This window comes from Mesoplodon mirus (assembly GCF_964341445.2).
Source record: "Mesoplodon mirus genome assembly, chromosome: 11".
NCBI classification, from domain to species: domain Eukaryota; kingdom Metazoa; phylum Chordata; class Mammalia; order Artiodactyla; family Ziphiidae; genus Mesoplodon; species Mesoplodon mirus.
This window is the reverse complement of record NC_138987.1, coordinates 56227117-56252711: the sequence shown is the minus strand read 5'-3', so window position 1 is coordinate 56252711 and position 25595 is coordinate 56227117. Positions and strand designations below refer to the sequence as shown.

General features: G+C 41.8%; 1 protein-coding gene across 5 annotated transcripts in view; it reads left to right on the top strand.

Annotated features, from left to right (window-relative positions):
* Window positions 1-341: 341 nt before the first annotated feature.
* Window positions 342-25595, top strand: part of RACGAP1 (Rac GTPase activating protein 1) — a 33238-nt gene continuing 7984 nt past the window's right edge. Inside the window, exons 1-9 of one of the 5 annotated variants that reach the window (XM_082636063.1) lie at window positions 4542-4675; window positions 5254-5282; window positions 13783-13867; window positions 19498-19700; window positions 20719-20855; window positions 21893-21962; window positions 23635-23688; window positions 24379-24459; window positions 25146-25263. In XM_082636063.1, the coding sequence (XP_082492189.1) occupies window positions 5274-5282; window positions 13783-13867; window positions 19498-19700; window positions 20719-20855; window positions 21893-21962; window positions 23635-23688; window positions 24379-24459; window positions 25146-25263 (757 nt within the window). In that variant the 5' untranslated portion in view covers window positions 4542-4675; window positions 5254-5273. Of the gene's footprint in view, window positions 394-4541; window positions 4676-5253; window positions 5283-13778; window positions 13868-19497; window positions 19701-20718; window positions 20856-21892; window positions 21963-23634; window positions 23689-24378; window positions 24460-25145; window positions 25264-25595 lie in introns of those variants that run through there. The other 4 variants (XM_082636064.1, XM_082636066.1, XM_082636065.1 and 1 more) reach the window with 4 other exon arrangements.

Below are 25595 nucleotides of genomic sequence, written 5' to 3'. Positions count from 1 at the left end.
CCCACTGGCTTAGTTGCTCCGGGGCACGTGGACCCTCCTGGACCAGGGCTCGAACCTGTGTCCCCTGCATTGGCAGGCGGACTCCCAACCACGGCGCCACCAGGGATGTCCCCTCCATTTTTCTCTTAACCCTTCTGACTACTTCACTTCCCACTCCCTCCCCGTTGGGATCCTATCTATTCCTCAAAGCTCGGTTCAGACGCCTCTTCCTCCCTGATTCCCAGCCAGAAATGGGCTTGCTTTCCCCGAACCCCCAGAACACAGTCCCCACCTCCGCACTCTGCGCCGCTTGTACCCCACCCCACGCCGGTGCTGAGCGCACTGCCTGGAATGCGGAAGTGCTCCACACGTCCTGGTGTAACTGACGGAGGGAACAGTAATTCTCGGATGGAGGTAGGGTGTAAGACCTCTAGAGATGGAGAGCAAATGAGAAGGAACTGGGAGATAAAAACCGAGAGGGGGAGAAAGGATGAAGACAAACACTGGGCGACGACTAGACGGCCCGCCGCCACGGGCCGAGTCTCGCCCCGCCCCGCCAGGCCCCCCCGCTGCCCAGCGACGGACGGTGCCCGTTCCCCGGTCGCGATTTCTGGGCAGGCGGCCCACCGGGCGAGAGGTGGGGCGCGGGTGGCGGCGGGGCGGCGCGCTCGGCCGGTCATCCGCGTCCTCGCATTAGCATAAATCCCATTAGCTGCTCCCGCGCGCCGGAGTGGGGTGAGGGTTCTGCCTCGTGCGGCGGCGAGGGCGGGCGCAGCGGTGCTAACGCATCCTCCGACGGCGCGTTCCAGCTGACAGAGGCCCGTTTACAATCGTTATCTCGCTGGCACCTCCGAACCATCCGGTGCGTGGGGCTCTCCCAATGCGAGGGATTAAAAAGCAGCCAACATTTCGCGTCTAATAGGTGGCCGAGCTGGAACCGAATCCATGCTTTCTGGCATCAGTTCTCATGCTTTTTCCGTTACAGGTGCAGCCCCAGGATTCTTCTCTACCCAGGCAACTATAGTTTGGGAAGAAAGAGGTTTAAGACCCCCCCGGCCCCGCCCCCCCACACACCCTCACCTTTCCTGTGCTTTCTTCTCACCGGGCTGGTGCAGCAGGGAAGGGGGTTGAGTGGAATGGGAGGGGTGTGGTGGTGCTTTGGGTGGAGGGAGGAATTGGGGGGAGTAGTGTCACCAACCCTCATCCATCATTTGGGACAGAATTTGGGTGATGGAGTGGAATGCTTCCACCATCCTATTGAACTCACCTCTGCTCACCCAAAGGACTATTTATTGGAGCTGCAAAAGCAAGAGATTATAGCAGTAAATGAGAGGAGTACCATCTCTGTTCTCTGGAAGTTTACAGTCTAGTAGGGAAAATCAGGAATATTTACGGAGCACTTACTCTGTGCCAGGAACTGTGTGAACTTTTTTTTTTTTAAACCTATTTTTGGCTGCATTTGGGTCTTTGGTGCCGCCCGCCGGCTTTCTCTAGTTGCTGGGAGTGTGGGCTACTCTTCCTTGTGCTTGGGCTTCTCGTTGTGGTCAGGCTTCTCTTGTGGCGGAGCACAGGCTCTAGGCGCAGGGGCTTCAACAGTTGTGGTGTGTGGGCTTAGTAGTTGTGGCTCGCGGGCTCTAGAGCGCAGGCTCGTGTGCTCAGTAGTTGTGGTGCACGGGCTTATTTGCTCTGCGGCGCGTGGGATCTTCCCGGACCAGGGCTCAAACCCGTGTCCCCTGCATTGGCAGGAGGATTCTTAACCACTGCGCCACCAGGGAAGTCCTGTATGCCAACTGCTTTACATGGATATCTCACTTATTCCTCTCAACAACTCTATGAAATAGGTATTATTATGATTTACATTTATAGATGAGTGAGCAAAGGCACAGATGACTTCTGAAAGGCCATATAGCTGGTGACTAGAAGAACCAGGAAGATGAAACAGATGAGCTGACATGTGTGACAGGGAGGAAGAGGATGATGGGGAAGCTTGTAGCAAAAGCATGGCTCTAGGCCTCAGAGACCTCCCTGAGCAAGGCAGAAAACATCTCAGCTGCCCAAAAGGTTGAGTAGAATTTAGCCAGGTAAAGAGGCTGTAAGGGTGGGGAAGAACTGCAAATGCCAGAGGGTCAGGAAGTGCAGCTCTAGGGGCAAGCCAGGGCCAGGTTAGGAGAGCCTTAGTAAGGATTTTGGTCTTTATTGAGGAGGAAGTTGAAGTCATTAATGGTTTTAAACAAAAGAGAGGCATGATTAGAATTGTATTTTTAGAAGATCAGGGGACTTCCCTGGTGGCACAGTGGGTAAGACTCCTCGCTCCCCATGCAGGGGGCTCGGGCTCAATCCCTGATCAGGGAACTAGATCCCACATGCATGCCACAACTAAGACCCATGCAACCAAACAAATAAATTAAATAAATATTAAAAAATTAAAATTAAAAAAAGATCATTCAGGATGTAAAGAATGCAAGTGAGGGGTAAACAGATTCACTGATGGCTTGGACCACTGAATTGGATTAGGGTGGTGAAGGTAGGAAGAAGTAAAGTGGGTACATACAAGAGATACTTAAGAGCTGCGCTAAGTAATTGGATAAGGGGTGAAAGGGAGAGGGAGAAAGCTGAGTCATTTTATACCCCCTTCTCTCCCTCAACCCCTAGATCCAATCATTTAATAAATTCATTTCATTTCATGAATGTCTTTCCCACCCATCCCCTCCTTTCTGTCCCCGCTGCCACTGGCCTAATTCAGCTCAGGTCCTCTCCCTAACAATGAAGCAAGAGTCTTTCTACCTTCAGATTTTCCCCTCTCCAGACAATCCTCCATGCCATTTGTGGGTACGACCTATGTAAAATGCAAACATAGTCGGAGTCAACCCAGGCCCCATTGTCTTGTCATTTTGTCAATTACAGGATAAAGTCCCATCCTTTCCTAGTCTGGTCATTCTTTGCTAGCTTCTTCCCCTCCTCAGGCCCAAGCTGCACAAGAGGTGTCACACCCACTGAACCCCCAAAGTTACCTGCATGTTAAGGTAAATATTCCTTCACAGCACTAAACCTTCACAAATCCTTTGCTTGTGTATTTATTATATATACAATGTGACTCATTTCTGAGAGGTCACATTGGCAGGAATTGCCTCCCCTTTGTATCAGGTAAATTCCTATTCATACTTCAAGTCCAAGCTCAGATAACAAGTCTCTGTAGGCTTTTCTAACACTCCCGCTCCCCTGATAGGATTAATTGCTTCATCATCTGTGCTTCTAAAGCACTTTACACATATTCTGTTCTTGTATATGTTTAACTGTATTATAGGTGTAGGAGGCACTCAACTAATCAACTAAATGAGTGCTCCTGACGTTGAAGGGTTGTGGAAAGGATTAAATGGGATAATATATGTACAGTTAATATTTCTTCATCTCTTTCCTAATAATAAGAAAAATCTTTATTACAGTTTACAAAGTGTAAACTTTGATAGTGTTCCACATACTCTCCTGTTTGATCTAGGAATAAGCCTGTGAGATAGAGTTGATACTGTTATTTCTGTTTTATAGTTGGAGGAAGTGAAGTACAGAAGGGTTAAAAAGTGATGATGCAGCTGGTTCAGCAGTGTGCAGAGGCACAAAAGTGCTCCACAGTGTTTGTTTAAATGGAGTCAATTTTCTGGTTATAAAACCTGTGATCTTCCCTTTAAACCATACTGCTTCTTGCATGCATTAGGCAGTATTTTTTTCAAGTTGCAGGTAGCTAATCATTAATAAATTCAATGAGGTAGGGACAACCAACATGGCAGGGGTGGTGGTAAGAGAATAGGAAAAAAATAGTTCAAAATACATTCACGGAGTAAGATAAGCAGAGTTCTGTACTACGTGGTTGTAATGCAAAATCTGTTTCTCACTGTGGATTTGGATTAAAAGAAAGTATGAAAGCCCCGTGTTAGCACAATGCCAAGTTCTAAATGAACGTTTATTAAATGAAATCATGGCGCTTTCATTTAATATTTATTTTTGTTTTCCCGATGTGTAGCTACTGGAAAGTAGATATCATGTCATCTTTATTTTTCCAGTTCCTAGGAGAGTCCTTGTTACAAATTTGGTGCACTTAATAAATGTGTGTCAAATGAAAACCTGGAATGCAGGAATGAATGAAGGCAGTGTACAGCTCAGCATATAGGGTTGTAAATGACTGCTGTTCTATCTCCTTCCGGAGTTCTTCCTATTCAATCGGGAGATGAGACACTGTTCAGTTAACAGTTTCCAAAAGTCCTATTTCCCAGTTTGGAGAAAACAGTAAGGCCAAGAATAATTTGCACTCAAGAAGTATCACTTGCCCGTAGTCAACATGGTATCGTGAATGGCTTCAGGAAAGGGCTCCGGAGGGGGTGGGGGGAAGGGGGAAACAACAACAAAAAACAAAAAACGGTTGACCTTAGTCAAGATGGCTGCCTTTTGCTTCGCTCTATCAGAACGCGCATGCTCAGCCTTGTCCCCGCCCCCTCCCCGTGGCCCCGACGCGTGCGTCGCAGCGTAGGGGGGGAACAGCGCGGGAGGAATAAATTTCTCTGTGATTGGTTGGTTCCGGATTTCAAACACGAGCTGGCCGCGAGGAGCGTCTCTGCCGTTGGGTGAGGTGCGGAGGGAAGTGGAAGGCCGCCCAGGTGGGGCCCGGGGGACCCGGCCAAGTGGGTGCTGGGAGTTGCGAGAAAAGGTGGGTCTGGCGCTGGGTTTGTGGTGGGAGGCAGGCGTCCGCGGTTGTGAGCCGTGGCCCCCTCGCGGGTCGTGGTGGAGGCCGGCACCTACAGCCCCTCCTTTGAAGGCTCTCCATGGGCCGGGGGCGCGGGCAGCCTGAGGGGGTGGTGGCTGGGAAGTGGGTTGCTTCTTTCTTGGCGCCGTGTTTTGTGGAAAGCCGGGGGCGTCTTCTTGAGATGGTGGCTTGAACAGGGCAGGAGGCACCCCAAAGAAGTGGCTCTCACTTAAAGACAGAGTTAGGGAGTGGGTGGGCTAACACCCCCGTTCTCCACAGAGGAACAAGACTTTTTCGAAGGGAAAAGCAAGCCCTGGTGTTTGAGAGGCCGGCGCGGCTCCGAGTGGAGCCCCTCTCCCTAGTGGGCTGTGTGTGTCTAGGTAGGCAATGACATCTTGCCTTTCCCGTCCTAAATCCCAGCCTTAGTAACAACGAGGCCATTTCACATACATCCCTCTTCAGGATTTCATTCCTCGGCAGAGGGTGTGCATAGGAACGTGGGGTGGGTGGGAAGATAAGCTTTTTTTTTTTTTTTTTTAAAGAAACGTCATCATACTCTTCAATGTGGAAGGTGAGCTTTTCGAGTTATTGCAAGTGTTTAGAGAAGACGCTTTTCCTATAGCTTAATCATTCAACAGGTACTTATTAAGTGCAAAATGTAAGTACAAGATAATCTTACTTGGCTTAAAAGGAGCTTGCGGTTTATTTGGGTTAATAGAACTTAGAAAGGTAACAGATTGTGTTACCTTTAGTAGGCCTTTACACTGTTGAGAGTACTGTACATTAGTACAGCCCTTTTAGAAAATATTTTGGCACTGTTTATCAAGAGTCATAAGAGGTTTTTACCCCCTGACTTGGTAATCCCAGCCTTGAAAATCCATTTTAAGGCCTACGGCCACCTGAAGAAAAACACTGTCCTCGGTGATGTTCAGTTTATTTATTCGGTGAATATTTAGTAATCATTTGCCAAGTGTCAGGCACTGTTCTAGGCACCAGGGGCTCAGCGATGAACAAACAAAAATCTCTGCCTTCTTGGAACTTAAACTATTGGGGAGACAGACAATAAACAAAATAAGTAAGTTAATATATACGTATGTTAGATGGAGATGAGTGCTTTTGAGCAAAATAAAGCAGAGAAGTGTTGGGGGGAAAGATGCAATTTAAAATAGTGTGGTTAAGAATGAGACAATGACTTTTTAAAAAATTGAAGTGTAGTTGATTTACAATGTTGTATTAGTTTCTGGTGTACAGCAAAGTGATTCCGTTTTTTTAATATATATATATATATAAAATATATATATATAGTTTTTCATACTCTTCTCCATTATAGTTTACTGAATCTAGTTCCCTGTGCTATACAGTAGGACCTTGTTGTTTTATCTGTTTTATATAAAGTAGTTTGATTCTGCTAACCCCAAACTCATAATTTATCCCACCCCCTTTCCGCTTTGGTAACCATAAGTTTGTTTTCTGTGTCTAAGTCTGTTTCTGTTTTGTAAATAAGTTCATTTGTGCCATATTTTAGATTCCACATGTAAACGATATCATATGGTATTTGTCTTTTCTCTTTCTGACTTACTTCACTTATTATAATCTCTAGGTCCATCCATGTTGCTGCAGATGGCGTTGTTTCATTCTTTTTTATGGCTGAGTAGTGTTCTATTTGTGTATATATACACCACATCTTCTTTATCCATTCATCTGTCAATGGAAATTTAGGTTGTTTCCATGTCTTGGCTATTGTAAATAGTGCTGCTGTGAACATTGGGTGCATGTATCTTTTCAAATCATAGTTTTCTCCACATATATGCCCAGGAGTGGGATTGCAGGATCATTTGGTAACTCTATGTTTAGTTTTTTAAGGAACCTCCATACTGTTTTCCATAGTGGCTGCACCAATTTACATTCCCACCAACAGTGTAGGAGGGTTCCCTTTTCTCCACAGCCTCTCTAGCATTTATTTGCAGACTTTTTAATGATGGCCATTCTGACTTGTATGAGGTGGTACCTCATTGTAGTTTTTTGTTTGTTTTTGTTTTTGTTTTTGCGGTATGCGGGCCTCTCACTGCTGTGGCCTCTCCCATTGCAGAGCACAGGCTCCGGACACGCAGGCTCAGCGGCCATGGCTCACGGGCCCGGCCGCTCCGCAGCATGTGGGATCCTCCCGGACCGGGACACAAACCCGTGTCCCCTGCATCAGCAGGCGGACTCTCAACCACTGCGCCACCAGGGAAGCCCCTCATTGTAGTTTTGATTTGCATTTCTCTAATAATTAGCGATGTTGAGCATCTTTCCATGTGCCTATTGGCCATCTGTAAGAGGCAATGACATTTGAATAAAAACCTGAAGGAAGTGAGGGAGTGACCATGTGAGAGGTTCTAAGTAGATGTAACAGAAAAACGAAATTACCTAAATGTCCAAGGAAGAGAACAGTTAAATAAATGTTCATGAACTTTTTGTAACTTAAAGGAAATATGATTAAAAAAAAGTAAAACACAAAATTATGTATAAATCTATGATTGCAATTCGATGAAATATGAGTGCATAATGGGCAAAGATTAGATAGGGAGGTGCATATAGTTGTTTAGGGTGGTGAGGTTTTAGTTTCACCATTAAATAACTTTTTTTTTTTTCTTTTTTTAAAATTTTTGGCCGCACCTTGCAGCATGTGGGGATCATAGTTCCCCTGCCAGGGATCGAACCTCACCCTTTGCAGTAGAAGCCCGGAGTCTTAACCACTGGACCACCAGGGATGTCCTTTTTTTTTTTGAACATAGAAAATTAACAGTATGAGGCAGTGTTTTATATCTACCAGATGAGTGTTATAGATAATAAAGAGGTTATTTTGGACTAAAATGGTTAGGGAATGCTTTTGTGAGTTGGTACGACTTATACTAGACCCTGAGGAATGGAACAGTTTGGAATGGAAGGAATTCACAGAAGAAAAAATAAGAGGAGAACTTAGCATAACACTGGCAATCATTTTCTGAAAAATAGTAATTCAACTTGTCCCATTCCATTTTTTGTTTTGTTTCGTTTTGTTTTTTGGGCCATGCTGCAGGGGTTTGTGGGATCTTAGTTCCCCCACCAGGGCTCGAACCGGGCCCTTGGCAGTGAAAGTGCAGAGCCCTAACCACTGGACTGCCGGGAAATTCCCTCCCATTCCATACTTTAATCTTCATTCATGTTGGACTGAGGATGTTCTATTTACTCTTTCTACAATTGACTTGCTCATGAGAACATTCAGTTTCAAGATATTCCTTGTGCCTGCCAGTTGAATGGAGGTTTTGATATGGTGAAGCAGAAGCTGGACATTTGGGAAAAAGAATTATTCCGAAATGCTTTCATTTGAAAGAATCTTGTAGTATTGAGACAGTCTTAGGGAATGTTTTTTCTTGGCAGCAGAGAACAGAGAACCTGTATGGTTGATTTCTTGGGACTCTCCAGATTTAGTAATGTTTGTGAGAATGTTTTTCATTAAAACTCTTCCCTGAAAAACGCACTGCTTTGTGTGACAGTATTTAACACCCTCAATGCATCTAAAACCTGATGTATAGGTCTCTTAATAATGTTGTTTGTAAGGGGAGGAAGAAGAGGCTAGAGACTTTTCGCAGGATACTCTGCAGTAAGATCTGTAATAGTCTGTTATTCTGAAGGATGATCACTGTTCTCTTGGCTGGGTGATTGAAATTAAATTGGGGACTCAAAGCAATCACATCAAGCTGAGACTCTTTCCTGGTGATGCCAAATTGCTCCCTTAGGGATACTCACAGATTGGGAATCTGTAACACAGTGACTTCTCCACCTCTGGGGCTTCTCATCAATAACAGCTGAGATTCTCTAGCACCTTTTTGTTTAAAGCACTCAACAATCTGATTTCCTTGCTACACACAAGGATCATTTCAGCTTTCCCGAAAGGCAGCCGCCTCTGTGGTGAAAAAGTGACATCTGTTTTACAGCTGCAAAGCAATGTACTGCAGTATGACTTTGTTTTTGTTTCCTTTCACATTAGTGTATCTCCTAGCTATGAGCTAAATAATAAAGGGGGGGAAATACAGAAGTATTCATGAGGGTAAAAATGTGACCCAGCAGGAAAATTAAGGCCATTCTCAATTGACATTGAATAGGATGAGTAAATTTTAGCTTTTCAAGCTACAATTTGGCTGAGATATCAGAGTTAGTACTGATACAGAAAGATATTTTTGGCATCTATAAATAATTCCTGAGAGTCACTTCTGTAGCACGTTAATAAAAATACATGGTCCCTTAGCATATAAAGAGAAGAGGATTATATTTTCTAGTGCTGTTTTTGGATTGCCCAAAGTAAATCTATGTTAGAGGAAAAATTGACTCTTTTCAGATGCTATGAGCCTCATGTAGAAGAGCTTGTTTAAGAGCCTAGACCAGGTCAAGTTTTGCTATCTCCTCCTTTCTTTTTGACCTGGGTTCCAGCTATGATTTGGTAATCACTGTTCTAGGATGTAAATAACAACAATCAGACCAAAACAAAAGCAAAAAATTTATACCCACTATAATACCCTATATTCTTTTAAAAAATTAATTAATTAATTAATTAATTAATTTTGGCTGTGTTGGATCTTCGTTGCAGCGCAGGGGCTTTCTCTAGTTGTGGTGAGTGGGGGCTACTCTTCGTTGTGGTGCTCAGGCTTCTCATTGCGGTGGCTTCTCTTGTTGCGGAGCATGGGCTCTAGGCGCACGGGCTTCAGTAGTTGTGGCTTGCGGGTTCTAGAGCGCAAGCTTCAGTAGTTGTGACGCACGGGCTTAGTTGCTCCGCAGCATGTGGGATCTTCCTGGACCAGGGCTCGAACCCGTGTCCCCTGCATTGGCAGGTGAATTCTTAACTACTGCACCACCAGGGAAGTCCAATACCCTATATTCTTATAATGAGGTTCAATTTATACAGTATAAAACTTTTACCTACATTAATTTGTAATATTCTGTGAGGTAAATAGGACAAGTATTATCGTTCCCATTTATAGATGTTTATCAGAATTTAAGTGACTTATGCAAGGTTATACAACGGGTAAATAGAACTAAAATTTTTTTTTTTTTTTTTTTTTGCGGTACGTGGGCCTCTCACTGCTGTGGCCTCTCCCATTGCGGAGCACAGGCTCCGGACACGCAGGCTCAGCGGCCATGGCTCACGGGCCCAGCTGCTCCGCGGCATGTGGGATCTTCCTCGACCGGGGCACAAACCCGTGTGCCCTGTATCGGCAGGCGGACTCTCAACCACTGCGCCACCAGGGAAGCCCAAGAACTAAAATTTTATCCTAGGGCTTCTGCCCCCTCACCTTTCTTTTAACTGTTCTGTTTTCATCTATATTAAACATTGGTGTTCAGGTACGATGGAAATTCTTTTGACAGTAGAATCATGGGGGGGGAGGGCGTGTGTGTGTGTGTCTCTGTGTGTGTGTGTTCGTTCATGTGTTTGTTCTCTGACTTCGATTTATCAACTATTTTTTAAAAATACTGTGTCTTTGTGCAGTACAGCGGTGCCAAATGTAAGGTTTCTCCTCTCAAATCTACAGTTGAGCTGGGTTATAGGATAGAAACATGGTAAAGTTAAATTAGAGTATGAGGTGTCTGAGTGCCAATTGAGCAAAGTAGTTGGGGAAAGACTGGGGGCAGGGAGGCCAGTTGAAGTGAGTGTTAATGACCTGCAAGTGATGACAGGCTGGGTATAACACACATGAGAGAAGAATCCACAGAGTTTGGTGATTATACTTGTAGGAAAGGGAGTAACTTAAGGTGACTCTGAGGTTTGGAACTGAGTGACTGGGAGAATGATAAAAATAAGAAAATCAAAGTTGGGTGTCGGTAGGAGAGGGAGTACGGTAGGTTATTGGGTAAAGTAGTTGATGATGTGTGGGGGAAGGATAGAATGATGTCTCAAAATCAAGCTCAACATCCAGGGCATCCGAAACAAATTGAGAGTTACAAGATTGACTTAGGAGAGAGCTGAGGGCTGGAGAGAGAAGTGGATGAGTTGTCTGTAGAGATGTAATGACTAAAGTGAGGTAGTTTGATATGTTTAGTCAAACAGCTATCTCCTAGGTAGTAGGAGATAGGAGAACAATGATAGGAGAACAATGTAGATCGAGGTAGTTCTATGAGATAATAGTTACTATGATGAGATGTCCACAGGTAGGTACTCTGTGTCTATAGTCTTTTCAGGAATCAGGTTGTGTTTTCAAGAAAGTACCTTCCCACAGCACTCACTCTAGGGAGTGGTATGCACAAAGAAAATAGGAAAGAAGAATAGAGGAACTTGAGAAAATGAGGAGTTTCTCTTAAAGGAGACAAGGAATCAGGTTGTTATATTGTCATTTAAGACATAAAAACCCTCTGAATTTTGTGTGTGTGTGTGTGTGTGTTTAAGGGTAGTGCCATTTATATATATATATATATATATATATATATATATATATATATAGGCTGTGTTGGGTCTCTGTTGCTGCGCGCAGGCCTTCCAGCTGCCGCGAGCGGGGGCCACTTCTGCTGTGGTGCGCAGGCTTCTCATTGCGGTGGCTTCTCCTGTTGCAGAGCACGAGCTCCAGGCACATGCGGCCCTCAGCAGCTGTGGCTTGTGGGCTCCAGAGCGCAGGCTCAGCAGTCGTGGTGCACAGGCTTAGCTGCTCTGCGGCACATGGGATCTTCCTGGACCAGGGTTCGAACCCGTGTCCCCTGCATTGTCAGGCGGGTTCTCAACCACTGCGTCATCAGGGAAGTCCCTTCTTTCTTTTTTTTTTTTTTAAATAACCAGTTTTCAGTACCCTAGTTGCTCTGTCACATTTTCCTTTTCTGCATTCCTAGACAGATAGAAGTTTCCCTATGTGCTGAGCTCACTGTCTTATAGTCTCATAATATACAGATGAGTGCAGAGATGATAGAAACCAGTAATACCCCATATTAAAACTGATCACTGGGGGGACTTGCCTGGTGGCTCAGTGGTTAAGAATCTGCCTGCCACTGCAGGGGGCATGGGTTTGAGCCCTGGTCCGGGAAGATCCCATGTGCCACAGAGCAACTAAGCCCGTGCGCCACAACTTCTGAGCCTGCACTCTAGAGCCTGAGAGCCACAACTACTGAGCCCATGCGCCACAACTACTGAAGCCCACGTGCCTAGAGCCCGTGCTCCACAACAAGAGAAGCCACCACAATAAGAAGCCCGCGCACCACATGAAGAGTAGCCCCCACTGACCACAACTAAAGAAAGCCCACGCACAGCAACAAAGACCCAACACAGCCAAAGAAATAAAAATTAAAAAATTGATCACTGGGAATTCCCTGGTGGTCCAGTGGTTAGGACACCGCGCTTCCACTGCAGGGGGCTCAGGTTCAATCCCTGGTTGGGGAACTAAGATGCTGCATGCTGTGAGGTGCAGCCCCCAAAAAATATGCTGGATGCAATAAATGTTTAAAAAAAAACAAAAACAAAACTGATCACTGTCTTTCATTTTTATTGGGAGCCAAAGGAAATCATCATTTGAATAGGCTACTGAATGCCCTGCCCCTGTTTTCTGTCCTGTAGCACTTAGAAGTATTTGCCTTTTTTGTCATATTGTTAAAACCCATGGGCATCTCCATGACTTCCACATCTCTTCCTACCAGTTTTAATGCTATTCTTTTACTTTTGTTCTTAGTTTAGAGGAAGAGCTTTGTAATAAATTTGTTGGTCTGGTTGCTTAGCAGCTTGCCGTGATTATGTAGCTTGGAACAGATACATTGCCATTTGAAAATCTTGGTTTCCAGCCCTAATTCATGTATATATTGCATCCAAGCTTGGAATTGAAAGCTTTTTTGCTATTAGAGCAACCATCATACAAGTACAAATGAATAAATCTGTAGCATTTAATAGAAAATATCTTTATGTTTATATATTCCTTTTTCCTTTGTGTTTTTTCTGCCCTTTCTTGCCCTCATAGCTTATGGTACAATCTTACAAACATTGTAAAATCACTAAACCTTCGTAAAAGAGTTCTTAAAATTTTATTTAGATGCATGAAAAAAGGGCCTGGACTAGAACGTTGAAGGGGTGATTAGGAGAAACATAAGAAGAATCCTTTAATGGTGTTTCTGAGGACATTCAATTTTCAAATGAAATTTGATTTTTTAATTTCATTTCCTTGATAATTTTCATAAAGTCCCGCTGATTTCTTTCTTTCTTGAAGATCTTAGTTCCTCAAAGTGTTCCCAGTTAAAGTCTATTTGGAATAGAACTGCCTGTAAGGACACCATTTTTAATGTAATATCAGCAAGTCTTTGCGGGGGGAAATATGAAGACTGAAATTCACTATTACAGAACACAGTAGCAAATGATTTTTCCTTTGCCCTTCTAACTGTGAAGGTGGTGTATTGTCTCCTTGATGCCAGAATATGGTACAACATAATCCTTTGCCTATACTTAGTATAAATTTATTAGACATAGTCCCTGCACGCAGTCCAGCAGAGAGCCCTGCATTACAGAAATAATTCTTGAGCTGCTGAGCTGGCAATTTCCCCACTTAATCACTTGTGTGACGTCATCTGTGCTGTTGGTAGGAAATGTGCTGACCATGTCCTGCGTTTTATAAAAGACAGTTGCAACAGGGGTACTAGCTAAAGATTAAATTAAAAATAAACCTTTTAAGTTACATTGAAGGTCTCCAAAGTGCAGCAGGATTAAAGTGGCAAAAATGTTATATTGATAGGCTTGACTAAGTAGTTGGTCACCTAGTAATCAACTGACATACTTGTCCCTAATTGCTTCTCAGCTCCAGAGTGATTGCAGAGTGGAGGAAAAGAAGTAGGCAGGAAGGGGTGTTATATTCAGGGGACTGAAATGCGTTTGTAATTTTCAAATGAGTCTTAGAGTCTTAAACATTCCAACTTTGTTTTTATAATAAGGATTACAAAAAACATCAGTTGTTAGCTCGAGATTCTCATAGTGGTAGCTACACATGGAAGAGTCCAGATGTTAGTCACTGATCACTGTACTGGATTGCTCCTGAATCTTTTGTCTGGGGGAGATGGCAGGACCCCTAATGTATATTTGATTTCTTGGCAGAAAGATGGAGACTATGATGCTGAATATGCGGAATCTGTTTGAGCAGCTTGTACGCCGGATGGAGATTCTCAGTGAAGGAAATGAAGTCCGTAAGTCATTCTGAGCTGGCCTGTGTGAAGAGAAAAAACAGATTTCAGATTTGGGTTTTCTGCAAAGCCAAAGTGTATTCCAGTCCTAAAATTGCTTTTCATTTGAGTTATCTAAAAAGAAAATGATGGTCATTTATCTATGGTCAAAGCTTAATGGACACTCATTCTAAATGGTCACTTATTTTCCTGTAGTTGTTTTTAAATGGGTTTTACCCGGACTTTTTTCATTATCAAGGTTCTCTTTTCACTAAATAGTTGGCATTAGTCGTCAGTTTCATTTTCTTATCATGAACTGGGCAAAATCTACTGAATTTCTAAGGATGTTGCCTTTTTTCTTTAAAGTAGTAGTTGTCTACATTTTTTATCCTGGGTTTTCCCTGTGTTCTATAAAACATTTTCAATTGAAGAGGAGAAAAATGACAGTTCCTTTTTGAAGGAGGGACAGTTCATCTGCTTTCACCTACCTATTTGATGCTTTGTAATAAAGGGTTGAGGTTGGGTGGAGAGCTGGGAAGAAAAAGGAAGTGGTGACACAGTAGTCTTCTGGGAAGTAGATAGTGAGAAAGAAAGGTGGGGCTGATAGCACTGACCTAAGTGATGTAAGGGAATTTTTCTTTACCAGCTTTTCTTTGTGTTCTCATGCTCTCCTATTTCAGGTTTTCATGTATACCTAATTTAGCGGGTGTTGCTGTTAAGTCAGTCTCATTGGTACAAAAGTAATGCAAGAACTGTGTCTTAAACTTAAAAACAAAGAAAAAAACAATCTCCATAGTACTTAGTATGGTGTCTTACTTGTGCCATTCAATATTTTCTTTAATTTGATTCATGTTTTTGATAGCTCTCATCTACTTACAGGCCTTTCAAAACAATATTCTATTTTCTCTCTCTAATAGCTGTTGCATGACCCTATCATCTGGTACCAACTCAGTAACCATGATGGCATACTAATTAGGCTTCTCTTTGAGGTCACATCATCTCAGAAGATGGATTGCTTTGGAGTCTAGTGGGGAGGAGTATTGAATAAGAGATCTTAAAATTCAGGTTCACTCAGCAAATAATGGCTTTATGGAAAAAAGTAGGGTTTGAGTTGAGCCTTAGATTAGGTATAGGGTAGGATCCCAACAGACAGACATGAAAGAGGGCATTTAGGGTCAGGGGAGCCACCTGAGTGGAGACAAGAGGGTGTGGAGTGTGAGGGGAATAAGAGTAAAGGGAAGTGGTTTAATCAGAACCGTGCTTTTAGGTTACCCTGGCAGAGGTGGAGGCTGCATCAGAAGTGGAGGCTGGGAGGTTGATTAGGACATGGTTGCCATAGCTCAGGAAAGAGGCAATGGGGAGCCCCAACTGGAGTGGTGATTGTGAAGGTGCAAATAAGGAGAAATGGGTGGAAGAGATTGTGATTAAGATCTCTAGGAGGAGGCAGCTGATAGTATTTGGGGGCAGAGGGAGGAACCTGAGGTTTGGAGTCTCAGTAACTAGTGCTGGCTTTTAACTGTTATTTCTGTGTCTGTTTCTCCAACTGTAAAAAAGGAATTTTGCCATGAGGATTTCAAGATAAATGAGATACTAGCTGTGAAAATACCTTTTGAGATAATTATGCCCCCCCAAAATACAAGATATTTATTTTTACAGGAACCTTTATTTTATAAGCAAATTTCTATCTTCCCTTGATTTCTGTTATAAAATAGAGGTACGTTGGTTTTTTTTTTTTTTAATTTATTTTTGGCTGCGTTGGGTCTTCGTTGCTGTGCGCGGCCTTTCTCTAGTTGTGCTGAGCAGGGGCTACTCTTTGTTGCAGTGTGCGGGCTTCTCATTGCGGTGGCTTCTCTTTGTTGTGGAGCACGGGTTCTAGGCATGCGGGCTTCAGTAGTTGTAGCACACGGGCTCAGTAGTTGGGGCTCGCGGGCTCTAGAGCGCAGGCTCAGTAGTTTTGGAGCATGGGCTTCGTTGCTCCGCGGCATGTGGGAACTTCCCGGACCAGGGCTTGAACCTGTGTCCCCTGCATTGGCAGGCGGATTCTTAACCACTGTGCCACCAGGGAAGCCCAGAGGTAAGTTTTCTTCCCTCTCCAAATCCCTAACTTGGAATGTTGGCTTTTTTTTTTTTTTTTTGGCTTTGCCAGGTCTTAGTTGCGGCATGTGAGATCTAATTCCCTGACCAGGGATTGAACCCGGGCCCTCTGCATTGGGATTGTGGAGTCTTAACCACTGGACCACCAGGGAAGTCCCGAAATGTTGGATTTTGAGGAACTAAAGTGGCTTAGTGTTTTATAGACTCTAGAATCTCCTTTTCTGCAACCACCCCAGTCTGCCCTCTTCTTAGATCCTAGGAATTCCTCCCATCCCTACGTGTCCCCTGACTCCTTACTCTTGCTTTTCATCATAACTTCATTTCTCTTTCTCCTTTTTGTATAGTTATAGTTTTTTTTTAAAGCTAAGTCCAAGGTTACCTAAAGATCAGAGTGAAAGTTAATATTCAAATAAAATGACTTTAATAGCCTAGATATTTTATCTTTGTTTTCCCCAGTCTACATGATTTTTGTCTTCTATTTTTATCATGGGACGCCTGAACTTTTTTGACGTTGGTGTGTAAATTAGGAATAAATATAACTTAATATTTATCAGGTGCCTATTGTGTGCCAACACCATACTAGGTTGGTGCTATGCTATATGCAGTAGGTGATACTAAAGTGTATGTGACATGGTGCCTGTCTTCAAGAAAATTAAGGTATTTAAGTTTCAGAGACAGGATTCTGTCTCATGAAACAGAAGATAATGCAAGTATAAAAATATATGCTTTGGGGAAGTATAGAAAAATGGATCAAATAAATTAGGAAAGGATTCACAGAGCAGTTGGGACTAGAAAAATGGATACATAAAGAAGAGTGGGGAATTCCCTGGCGGTCCAGTGGCTAAGACTCAGTGCTTTCACTGCTGTGGTTCCGGGTTCAACCCCTGGTCAGGGAACTAAGATCCCATAAGCTGCGTTGCACAGCCAAAAAAAAAAGAAGAAGAAGAGTAGGTAGGGCATTCCATTTGGAGAGCATAGCTTGATCCTAAGTGAGAAGACAGAAATGAACACAGGTCTTTCCTGGGGCAGGGACAAATTGGTTTAGCTAGAAAGAGGTATTGGGTAGTGATGGGAAGTTTGATCAGACTGGTGAGGTGGGCCTGGATGCCTGGAGTTTAAATTTGATCTGAACAACAATTTTGTTCAGTCATTCATTGAACATTTAAGTGCCTACTATGTGCTGGGTAGAGTGTAAGGCCCTGGGGATAAAAAAGCAGAAGAGACACAGGGTCCTTGCCCTTAAGAAGCTTAGAAGGTAGTGAGAAAGACAAGAGCCTATACAAAGGCCCTAGCAGGAGTGAGCTGAAAAAAACAGGATTTCTGGAGCTGCTTTAATCTCTCTGCTGAACTATGAACCAAGTCCTGATTTTTTTTTAATGGATCTAAGATTATTCTTAATTTGTTTTAAGGAAATTTCCCTTCTCCTTTCTCCTTTTTGATAGATGCATTTTGTAATTTAATATACACATAACTTTTTTAAAGAGACAATTTGAATTTAATAAACCTTTTGAATGTATACTTCATGACAGGGCCTAGTACCAAAGTGAATTGTGATTCACACACTGACCAAAAAAATGCCATTTGTGTTTATTGATCTCCAACATCAAAGTTTTTCCTGGTATGTGGTCCAAAGTGTCTTTTTGACCCATGCTAGCACAATTAGTTCATAACAGAATTGTACATAAAAGTAATATCTTAGCCATGTATGCAAATGCTTTGGTTTTGGTCTAACAAACTAAACTAGTAATTTAACCATTTGTACTATTAAAATAGGAACTCCTTCCTTGAAATGAACTGATAGTTTATTTGGTTTCAGTTCTGTTATCCAATTCAGTTAGATCTGTAACGTATGCCAATTAACGATGAATGGGAATTAAAACCCCAATTTAATAAGACTTTTCAAGGAGTATCCTAAGGAACAAGCAAGCCAGCAAAATTAGGTCAAATGAAAATCTTTTCATTCTCAAAAGTGTTTTTTAATTCAGGAAATATTTGAGTGTGTAGGCAACACTATATTTAGAAACATTTAATTGACCACAGTGTGGAGCTAGAAAGTTTTTAGACTGTAGTTGAAAAGTGTGTTTCCTGTTCTTTATTCTTTAAAATGGAAGTACCACATACATCAAAAAGTACACAAATAATAAGTGCATTGCTTGGTGAATCGCGAGAGTAAACATGGCTAAGAACCAGCTCTTGTTTTTAATTTTTTCTTATGAATCTGTAATTTTGAAATAGTTAAATTTGCAAAAGGATATGTTGTTTGTTTTCTTCTTGTTTAAGTTAAGGAGAAAAAACCCCTTAGTAATGTGTTCCAAACTGTTAACTAAACCAGTATATCATTTAAAACTATTTGAATTTTGTAATAATATATTTTATTTTTTGAGATCCTTGATATTTGTATTGTCTAAGGTAACTAGGTCATAATATCCTGTTTTGCTAAAATCGATTGTTTACTAAAAACCTGTTTCCCTATGTGTCAGACTTGGTTTCTCTAGATCGAATTGTTATCCTAATTTGTAAGTTTGAAATTTAGTCAAATTATTAAAATTGCTTTAAAAAAGCACTATATTATTTCTATGCTCTCAGGTTAAATTCAAATGGGAAAAGTACCCTTACTACCTGAGAATCTGCTAGCTTTGTGTGAATTTGGCCTAGTTTCAGCCGTAAACTGGGTTAGTTTAACCTGCAGCAGATGTACACCTTGGAAAGTTCCTCCATGATGCTGGTGGAGTGAAGCTTAGAGGTAGATTGAGGTTAACTAGAATAGTAAGGCATTATAGAATAGTCTTTGCCAGTAGCAGGTGATAAGAACGGATGCCACCAGGGTTATCATGCTTTGAGGTGCTGCCTTAGAAGGGATACTTTCTTTGCAGACATTTGAAAGGAGTCCATGTTCCTCTATCAGTGACTCACCCAAAGCTAGTATGATCTTCTCTTCCTCTGTCTTTCCAACTGGAATGTTTACATACCCTTCAGGGCTGTGTTAAACAGCAAAAGCAAATTGGCTCTTCACTTTCAAATCAGTATTTGTATAATTATATAGCTGAATGCAATTGTAGGCCTAGACATCTGTAATATTAATCTATATCTACTGGAGCATATTACAGCAGTTACATTTGAATTTGCTGTTTAACGCCTCTCTGGCGCAGCAATACGTGACTCTAAAGGAGGCTGTTTTTGTTTTATAGCTGTAACTGTCCTGGTGGGTGACAGCTGCCCCAAAGGTATCCCCTTTGATTGCCTTCTGTTCAGGAGCTTTCACTGTTAGTGTTACATCTGGAGCCAGGTGACTAATGACTTACTTATTCCATAGCAGATGCCACTGGCTAAGCCAAAAGTAACTGGCCTATTGAAATAGGAATTGCTCCCCACAAAGCTGTCATCCAGAGTGATGAACATATATCCAGGATCTGCTCCTGGTTATTTTCAGATGGATTTGCCCATAGTTCATCTGGTCCCTTAATTATGCATTTGGAGTAAAACTAACCAGAGGACTCATTTATTAGAGCATTTATACTCTGTTTGGTGCTTGAATTATTAAAGTTTCCCCCTTTTCTTAGAATTTATCCAGTTGGCAAAGGACTTTGAAGAATTCCGTAAAAAGTGGCAGAGAACAGATCACGAGCTGGGCAAATACAAGGATCTTTTGATGAAAGTAGAGACTGAGCGTAGTGCTCTGGATGTTAAGCTGAAGCATGCACGCAATCAGGTGGATGTAGAGATCAAACGGAGACAACGAGCTGAGGCTGACTGTGAAAAGCTGGTGTGTATTGTTTTTATGCTAGAACTGTGACAGTGGGGACGGGGGAAGATCAACGGATAATGTTTCCACTTGCCCAGGTATACCCAGTTTCTTCTGCTATATTAAAGAACTAAAAGCAGTTTGTCTATGATTGGAGCTGAAATTGCAGCCAAGCAATCCTATTCTTCATAGGCTGAAATTTAAATTAAAAATTTTTTTTCTCCTTTAGACTTGAAACTTTTACTTAATAGACAGATTTCAAATGAGAATTTAAAGAATTAAAATTAGGGGGAAAGGCAGAGAAATCCTAGCATATTTGATCTCATTGTTGATTATAAGTGCTACCTAGAACATCCTCATATAAGATATCAATAGCTAGTACTTTGTCATTGATATAGGCAGGACAACTCTTAAGTCTTTCCTTCATCACTGCTCTTAATTTAGGGTAAAGGGATAGATGTAGTCAACCATTGTGAACACTAGAACATAGAGCACTGTCATTCTGACGTACCAGTGTGGGTCATGGTACAAAGGCAAGCCTTTGCTAGGAGGGACTAATTCATCTTCGTACAGTGTTAGATGCCTCAGTAAGCTCAAATTGTCTGGTTCCAGTGCATCACAGCTTTATATCCATTTTAATGCATTTTGCTCCACCATTTAGAAAGGTGGGTGGCTGCTTTGAGCTGTAGAAGAAGCCAATAATTGTCCTAATTAGATGACACTAAAGTGTTTTTGCTATGTGAAATCTATTTTGGGACTCTCGTTTTGCAGTACTGTCTTCTCTTGGATTAGCGGTTTGATCCAAAAGTCCTGTAGCAGAAACCCCACTCTTCTAGATGGAGTTCATTTTACCAGTCAGAACTCGGAGACACAGCCTGGGCTTGATGTGAATTAATATGCCATTGGTGTAGCAGCCTTTTTGAAGGCTCATGTGCATAATGCTGTATTTTAATGTCTTCTGGGCTGCCTGTCCCATAAATTTGAGGTGAAGCTTTCTCCCCTGGTTAGTTAGGCTGTTTTACTCTGCTTTGGTCTGTAGGAAAGACAGATTCAGCTGATTCGAGAGATGCTCATGTGTGACACATCTGGCAGCATTCAACTAAGCGAGGAGCAAAGATCAGCTCTGGCTTTTCTCAACAGAGGCCAACCATCCAGCGGCAATGCTGGGAACAAAAGGTGGGGGAACTGCATCTGTTGTTATCTGACCATAAGCAGCACAGCTGTCATAAGTTCTTGTTATCTAAACTCTTAGATATACTGCTTCTGGAATGTGTGCTGAATAAAGCAGAAAAAGACTTTGGAGGAAGGGTGTGTGGGAAATAAAGGCACAGAGGCCTCCCTCTTTGTTTTATTTATTTTTCCTTAGGATGTTTCATCATGGGTAAAATTTGATGTTGATTTGCACATCAATAACTAATCTTGCACATTGCTAAGAAACCTAAAGGTGGAAGTGGCAGTTCAGCAATACTTCCAGTGTTTACTCTCTAGAGAGCTCTCGTAGCTCTTCTGGTTTAGAAGGGCCTTCTGTGAGCCAAGACCAGACAATAATTTTGGTTCCACTGCATCGCTATTTAGAATAGTCTCAACCAGGCTTTCAATTTAACACCCACAATACAATACGTAGGGAAAGGTCAGCACTCTTTTAGAGCTATTTATTTTGTTGCCTGGTTGTTTTATGGGGAATCTTTTTTTTTTTTTTTACTTTATTTTTTTATTTTTGCTTTATAACAAATTTAATCAGTTATACATATACATATGTTCCCATAATATGGGGAATCTTTATAACTAAGAAGATGTACAGGCTTAATTTCTTAAAAAGCTAATGCTGGGTAATACTCTCTCTTGTAGAAAGCAACCACAATTGGGATCAAATTAAACTTCACTCTTCTGCCTTGTGAATTTTTAGTAGCCTGTAGTACAGACTCAGCAGGGAATAGCACCCAGACCCCTGAATGTAACTTTCAACTTCTGTTATAAGGCCTTAGCTGAAATAGCAACTGTGCTGCATGTGTGCTCCTGCACACATGCACATAGTCCCCCATGAAAACCATAAAAAGCAACCCACCACAGCTAGGGTTTGAGCTTGTAGTTATCTCCACAGGGAAGATGCTACTGTGAAATTGCTGAAGTTACCTGACAAGTGTGACTTGTTCTGGTGTTGGTGGATTTTACTTTCCAGTCTTGTTTCTAACACTACTGTTTCACTCATTTAGACTGTCAACCATTGATGAATCTGGTTCCATTTTATCGGATATCAGCTTTGACAAGACTGATGAATCGCTGGTAATGAACACTTGATTTCTGAGAGTTATCTGTTTTTCTTAACCCTGCTCCCTCAGGAATCTCTCTCCTGTCCTCTCTTCTAAAATTCCCTTATTACTATTTTATTAGTTGATATGTTATAGATACTGACTAACATTTAAAAATATAAATATAAGCTGTAAGAGACTAGCTTATATATTTAATTTTTGGAAGTGAGAATGTAGAATTTAGGATTTGGTATGAGGTTAAATTTATTAAACGGATCTGTGAGCTGCCTATATTAATTGATTACTACATCTTGACTTATTAAAACCCCAGCTAGCAAAAAATAATAATAATAATTAGCAAGACTCTATCCAGCCAGGGTTTATTTGCTGCTCTTGGGGAGAATAGACTTGTGCCTTATTTCTAAATTAAACTGGTTCCTGAGGAAAACTTAGACATACTTCACAATTAGAAGGAAACCAGTGCCCTAAAACTTCAGCCAGAAGACTGATGAAAGTTTCCAGGCACTAGATAATGCTTTGATGAACAGTAGTTTACCTGTCTAAGCTCTTTGTTGCCCTGCTTTTGTGGGGCAGAACACTTCTTGTAACTTATGGTGGTGTTTCTCCATAAAAGGTCATCTCCTGATATTTCAATCTTTGATGTTCCAGAGACTTGTAGTTTATTGGTTTATGTATCTCCCCTATTTTACTGGCTGAAAGCTAGCAAGCAAAACAATAAATCAGGAGGTTATTAGTAGTTGGTTTTCTGATGATAGCAAAATAAATGACAACTACTTGTTACATAGGCAGGGTTTTATGTCCAAATTGTCAGAGTTTGACTAGGGAAATAATTGCCGTTTTGTAGGTATTAGTATTAGGTATCACCTTTTTGAAATAAGGAATGACATAGTCTGGGATATGTAATAAAACTAGAATATACTACTAGCTGATTTTAGAGCTAGACCTATGATGTGATATCTGTTGTAACTGAAGCTGAATCAAACAACCAGTAGCTAAATTACTTGACCATAAATTGGAGAGGTTAAATTTATTTAGCTAAGCTATATACGACTGTTTTTGGATTTTGTGTTTTCAGGGATTATCAGGATCAGGAGGTCATAGGTAGCTACTAAAAATGAATGCAAATGGTTAAAATGAGTGAAGTGAAACTAGACCACAATGAAAGACAAATAATTCTTCAGTGTCCACATGAATGTCTTTTTTAGGGCCCAAGGAGGAGGGATGATTGAGAGATGTAAAACCTAAACTAGAACTTTTAAAGTGGCTACATTGTACAGAACATCTGGTTAGATGATAGCAATCCATTAAGAGTAAGGCTCACATCTAACGCCAGCAGTATAGTGCCCAACATTCTGTAAGTTCTAAAACTAATTACAAAAATAATCAGAAATAAAGGACCGGGCACTGAAGATAATCACGACAGAAGTTGATTCTTTAACCTTTTCTTGCCCCTGTGGTATTGATTCCTGATTCTATTATAATAGCTTCGATTTTGGAAAGAAAGCATGTTAACTTACTACAGCTCTATAGCTATAACATTTGAGACCCTCCCTTTCTGTCTCCCCAAATTGTGAGTTAGGTACTCTGACTCAAGAGGCCTTTAAAATTCTCTGTAAATTTATTTGTACAGGGTTTAGGGGAGGGCTAACCAAAGAAAGAAATTAATACAGTGTAATTGTCAACAGGATTGGGATTCTTCTTTGGTAAAGACTTTTAAACTGAAGAAAAGAGAAAAGAGGGTATGTATGGTTTTGTTTAGTTTTGGGGGGTTTTTGTGTTTGTTTGTTTGTTTTTACAAAGTAACAATAAAAGAGTTTTCTCCAGAAATGTTGCCATTGTACTGCATTCCTGACATGTTGCTCTAGCTGTTGTTAAACACAGATTACAAGAGAATCCATGTTGCGGGGGCAGTAATTGATGTTCCTTGATGTCCTAACTCAGGACAGGATCCCATCCTGTTTCACTCTTCTGGGCTGCTCTCAGTTCATTCATGGAGAGTAAAAGGATATATTTAAGTTTGTTTGAGTTGTCATGAATTTTTATGCAGGACTTTTGTGCTCTAATATAAGCTTCAGATGAAGTGTGTGTATAATGGGATATACAGAGATCTATCTTTGTGCTTGTTTAGGGTCCTTAATATGTTTCTAAAGACTTCATGTCCTTAGATAGGATTACACTCCACTTTTTCAGGTGCTGTCATCTAAATTTTTCCAAAGCTTGCTTGTTTCTTCTAGGGCACTGGGGGCATTTTTGTGTTGGTACAACTTAAGCTTCATGTGGAAATAGGCAGTGAGAGAGTGCACATTGTTATTTCCTGCAGTCCTAGTACCTAGGACTTGCATCCAAGTTATCTAATGGAATAATTTAATCTTTTGTGCTTCAGATCTTCTATTTGGCACTAAAGTTCTTGGTTTTTGCCCCATCTCTAGCGCTCTAGTAGCCGACAGTACATTGATGGTCCTCCCGGACCTATAAAGAAAACTCGTTCCATTGGCTCCACAGCAGACCAGGTAAGAATAGCCAGGCCAGGGCCTCCCTGGTGGCACAGTGGTTAAGAACCTCCCAGTGGTTAAGAACGCTGGGACACGGGTTCGAACCCTAGTCTGGGAAGATCCCACATGCCGCAGAGCAGCTAAGCTCGTGTGCCACAACTAGTGAGGCCCGCGCGCCTAGAGCCCGTGCTTCTCAACAAGAGAAGCTACCACAATGAGAAGCCCACGCACCGCAACGAAGAGTAGCCCCCGTTCTCCGCAACTAGAGAAAGCTTGTGCACGGCAATGAAGACCCAGCGCAGCATAAATAAATAAATACATAAAAGAATAGTCAGGCCAAGAGAATTGTGGTCTTGAACACATCAAAGTTTAGCTGCCCCAAGCATTAAAAATCCCAAGTCAACATTGCAGTGTTATTTTGAGAGAGATGTTCAGTGAACATTTTTCTGTGTAATAGGATCCTTATCATCCATATGAATAGAGTAGTAAACAACTGTCAGCTTTATGTGGGGTTCTTAGTTGCTTGTATGTATGTTCCTGTGACCTGTATTTCTATTTGAAAGTATGAGATTTCAACTTTAAGAGTGTTTGGGGCTGGGGGCTTAAGTCCTGACCGAGACTCAGGAATTTTTTAACTATTCCAAAACACCTATAGTAGAGGGGAAATTAGATTTATCCTTCCCTCATTAAAACCTTTGTTTCAGGGAAATGAATCCATAGTTGCAAAAACTACAGTGACTGTTCCCAATGATGGCGGGCCCATTGAAGCTGTGTCCACTATTGAGACTGTGCCATGTTGGACCAGGAGCCGAAGGAAAACAGGTCTGCTGGGTTTGTGGCTGAATTGCCTGTGTAAAACAACTGGTAAAATCTGGGGAGAATTGGTTTCTTAGAACCCTCATGCGGCAGGGGTTGGATGTTTTGGGTAGTTGCTTACTGAGGGCCAGAGCAGTGTTTGTGTCACGCCCTGCCTTTGGCTTGCTAGCCTGGCCTATACCACTATATAACTTGTTTCTCTGGAAACAGTTTTTTGCATAGCCATTGTATTCACTTCTGATAATTGTTACAGATTACTGGTTATCTACCAGTTATATTAAAATTGGGGTTAAAATCCAGAAGGGGGAATTCCCTGGTGGTCCAGTGGTTAAGACTCT